The sequence below is a fragment of the Eimeria tenella genome, genomic scaffold (genome assembly GCF_000499545.2).
Source record: "Eimeria tenella Houghton genomic scaffold, Eth_scaff3825, whole genome shotgun sequence".
NCBI classification, from domain to species: Eukaryota; Apicomplexa; class Conoidasida; order Eucoccidiorida; family Eimeriidae; genus Eimeria; species Eimeria tenella.
This window is the reverse complement of record NW_013544748.1, coordinates 1-2,642: the sequence shown is the minus strand read 5'-3', so window position 1 is coordinate 2,642 and position 2,642 is coordinate 1. Positions and strand designations below refer to the sequence as shown.

The following is a 2,642-nucleotide window of genomic DNA, read 5'->3' as shown; positions in this document are numbered from 1 at the left end:
CCCCCTCCCCACAGTTCTATCGGCAGCAGCAGCAGCAGCGGCCGCCCAGCAGCTGCTGCAGCAGCCCTTTGAATGCTTCTCAGCTGTCAGTGCACTCTGCAGCAGCAGCAGCAGCAGCACCAGCAGTAGAAGGCAGCCACAGATGGCTGCAGCAGCAGCAGCAGCAGCAGGGCTTTGCAGGGCAAAACGAGGCTCTGGTGCTGCAGCAAAATCGCGAGGAGTTCCGCAACAGCTGTTTGCTGCACACGCTGGGCGAGCTGCTGCTTCTGCTGTTTGCGGGGCACCCAACTGCAGCAACTGCAGCAGCATGGACGCGCTTCATCCCCTACCCAGACAGCAGCAGCAGCAGCAGCAGCAGCAGCAGCAGCAAGAAGCCGACCCTGCTGCCGGCGCACCTGGTGAATGCGCTGGAGTGTCTTCTTCACGGCGCTGCTGCTGCGTCTTTGCTCAACTATGTTGCTGCTGTGGGTGCGCAGAGGGCACAGCAGAAGCCTCAGCCCTTGCTGCAGCAGCAGCAGCAGCAGCAGCAGCAGCAAGAGGCTTACCTGGGGGACTTGCGGTCCTTCCTCAGTCTCAGCAGCTGTGGGCGTAGCTGCGGCAACCTACTGCTGCACCGCGTGCTGCTGCTGCTGCAGCTGCTGTCGGCGGCATCTACATGCACAGCTGATGGGCTTGCTGCTGCTGCTGCTGCTGCTGCTGCTTTGCCGTTTGGGGCAGTTGTTGCTGCAGTTAGTGCCCTTTGGCGCCTCTGCTCTCTGCAGCAAACCCTGCTGAGCCTGGTACTCAATTCTAGCCCAGCAGCACAGCAGCACCACCGCAGCAGCAAATGCCGCACCAGTAGCCACATCAGCGGCAGCAGCAGCAGCAGCACGCAAGAGGTTTGCTGGGGGTCTCTTTTACTGTATAATAGCGGGAGGGGGAACTGGTCAACTAGGTCATCTGCTGCTGTCTCTGAGACAAGCTGCTGCTGCTGCTGCTGCTGCTTGTTTGTCTGCACGCAGTTGCTGCAGTTCCTGCTTCGGTGCGTAGCTGCTAGGCAAGAAATTTTGCTGCTGACGCCCCGCTGCAGAAGCGAGCTTAGAGGGGCCCCAGGGCTGCTGCTGCTGCAAACAGGGGAGGCCCTGCTGCGGCTAAGGCTGCAGGAAGCTGGAGTTGTTGCTGCTCTTGTGGATTCCGTCTGTAATTCACTAAGCAGCAGCAGCAGCAGCAGCAGCAGGAGTCGGCAGCAGAAGCTGCCGCCGCGCCTTCTTTGCTGCGTCCTGCTGCTGCTGCAGCACACCGTAGACGCCAATCTGGAACGGCCTCTGCTGCTGCAGCTCATTGGAGCCCTTGCTGCTTCTCTGAGGCCTCGGCTGCAGCAGCTGCTGCAGCGCAGCAGCAACAGCAGCAGCTCCAGCAGAAGGCTCGCAGGAGCTGCTGCTGCTGCTGCTGATGCTGCTGGCCGCTGGCGCTCTGCCCTCAGCCCCGTTGATGTGCTGCTGCTCTCTGCCCAGCTGGAGTGTCTGGGCGCAGCAGCAGCAGCAGCAGCAGCAGACCGACGAGCCCTAGGCCCCATTTTTTCGACTGCAGCAGCAGGTAAGCCATCTCTGCCTCCGCAGCAAACACTGTACCCTTTGAGTGCTCTCTGGGAGCCCCCAAGGGGGTCCTAAAGGGGCCCCTCAGGGCCCCCTGAAGGGGCCCCTTGGGGGGCCCTCTGGGGCCCCCTGGGGCCCCGCAAGTGGAGTTTCCTAGAGGGGTCCCCTTGAGGCTTTAGTGCAGTTTCGACTGTCTCTAGAGACAACAGCAGCAGCAGCAGCAGCAGCAGCAGCAACTGAGGAGCTGCTACTGCTGTTGCTGCAGTTGTAGATCTATAAGTTATCGTCCCTTCTGCTGCTTATTCTGATGCTGCTGCAGTTGTGAAACTTTTGCCGAGTGTCCTGACAGCATTTTCGGGCTGCTGCTGCTGTTGCTTCTGCTACTGCTGCTGCTGCTGCTGCTGCAGGAGCTTTGCCTGGGCTGAGTTCGAAGGAGTCGCTGGAAGAGTTTGTGGCGCCGCTGCTGCTGCCCGAGCTGCCGCTGCAGCTGGTTGCTGCCTTGCTGCATTTCCTGGTGTCTGTAACTGCAGCAGCAGCAGCAGCAGCAGCGGCACCAGCAGCAGCAGCAGCAGACGCAGCCACACTCCATGGGGAGCAGCAGAACGAAGAGGTGCTGCAGGTCTCTCCTTTTTACAGCCCAAGAGGGCCTTCTGTGTCTCGACAGACTCAAGCAGCAGCAGCAGCAGCAACAGCAGCAGCAGCAGCAGCAAGGGCGCTTTCGCTGCTGCAGCACTCCGCTACGCTTCCTGACGCTCTCTACTTCCTCTTGGTCGTTCGCCTCGCGCCGCAGGAGTCCTTGCTGCCAGCAAACCCCTTCTTCCTCAGAGATACGCAGCAGCAGCAGCAGCTGCAGCAGCAGCAGCAGCAGCAAGAGGGAGATTGCTGGGCGCGCGCTCTGCGCGACGCGCTGCTGCTGCTGCTGCGGGTCTTCTTATCAGACTTTCGCCCCGCTGGCAAACTGAAGGCCCACATGGGGCCCCTGCTTTTAGCCCTCAGCAGCTGGAACGAGACGCTGCAGCAGCAGCAGCAGCTGCAGCAGCAGCAGCAGCAGCTGCAGCAGCAGCAGCA

The 2,642-nt window shown here is 61.3% G+C and overlaps 1 protein-coding gene across 1 annotated transcript; it reads left to right on the top strand.

The window, feature by feature from the left end:
• Positions 1-83: 83 nt before the first annotated feature.
• On the top strand, positions 84-2,585 carry ETH_00039480 (uncharacterized protein; the record flags this gene model as incomplete). Its single annotated transcript, XM_013379701.1, has 2 exons — positions 84-1,575; positions 1,982-2,585. Coding segments are annotated over 2 exons (2,096 nt in total), but the record flags the coding sequence as incomplete, so codon positions are not given.
• Between the last annotated feature and the right edge of the window lie 57 nt (positions 2,586-2,642).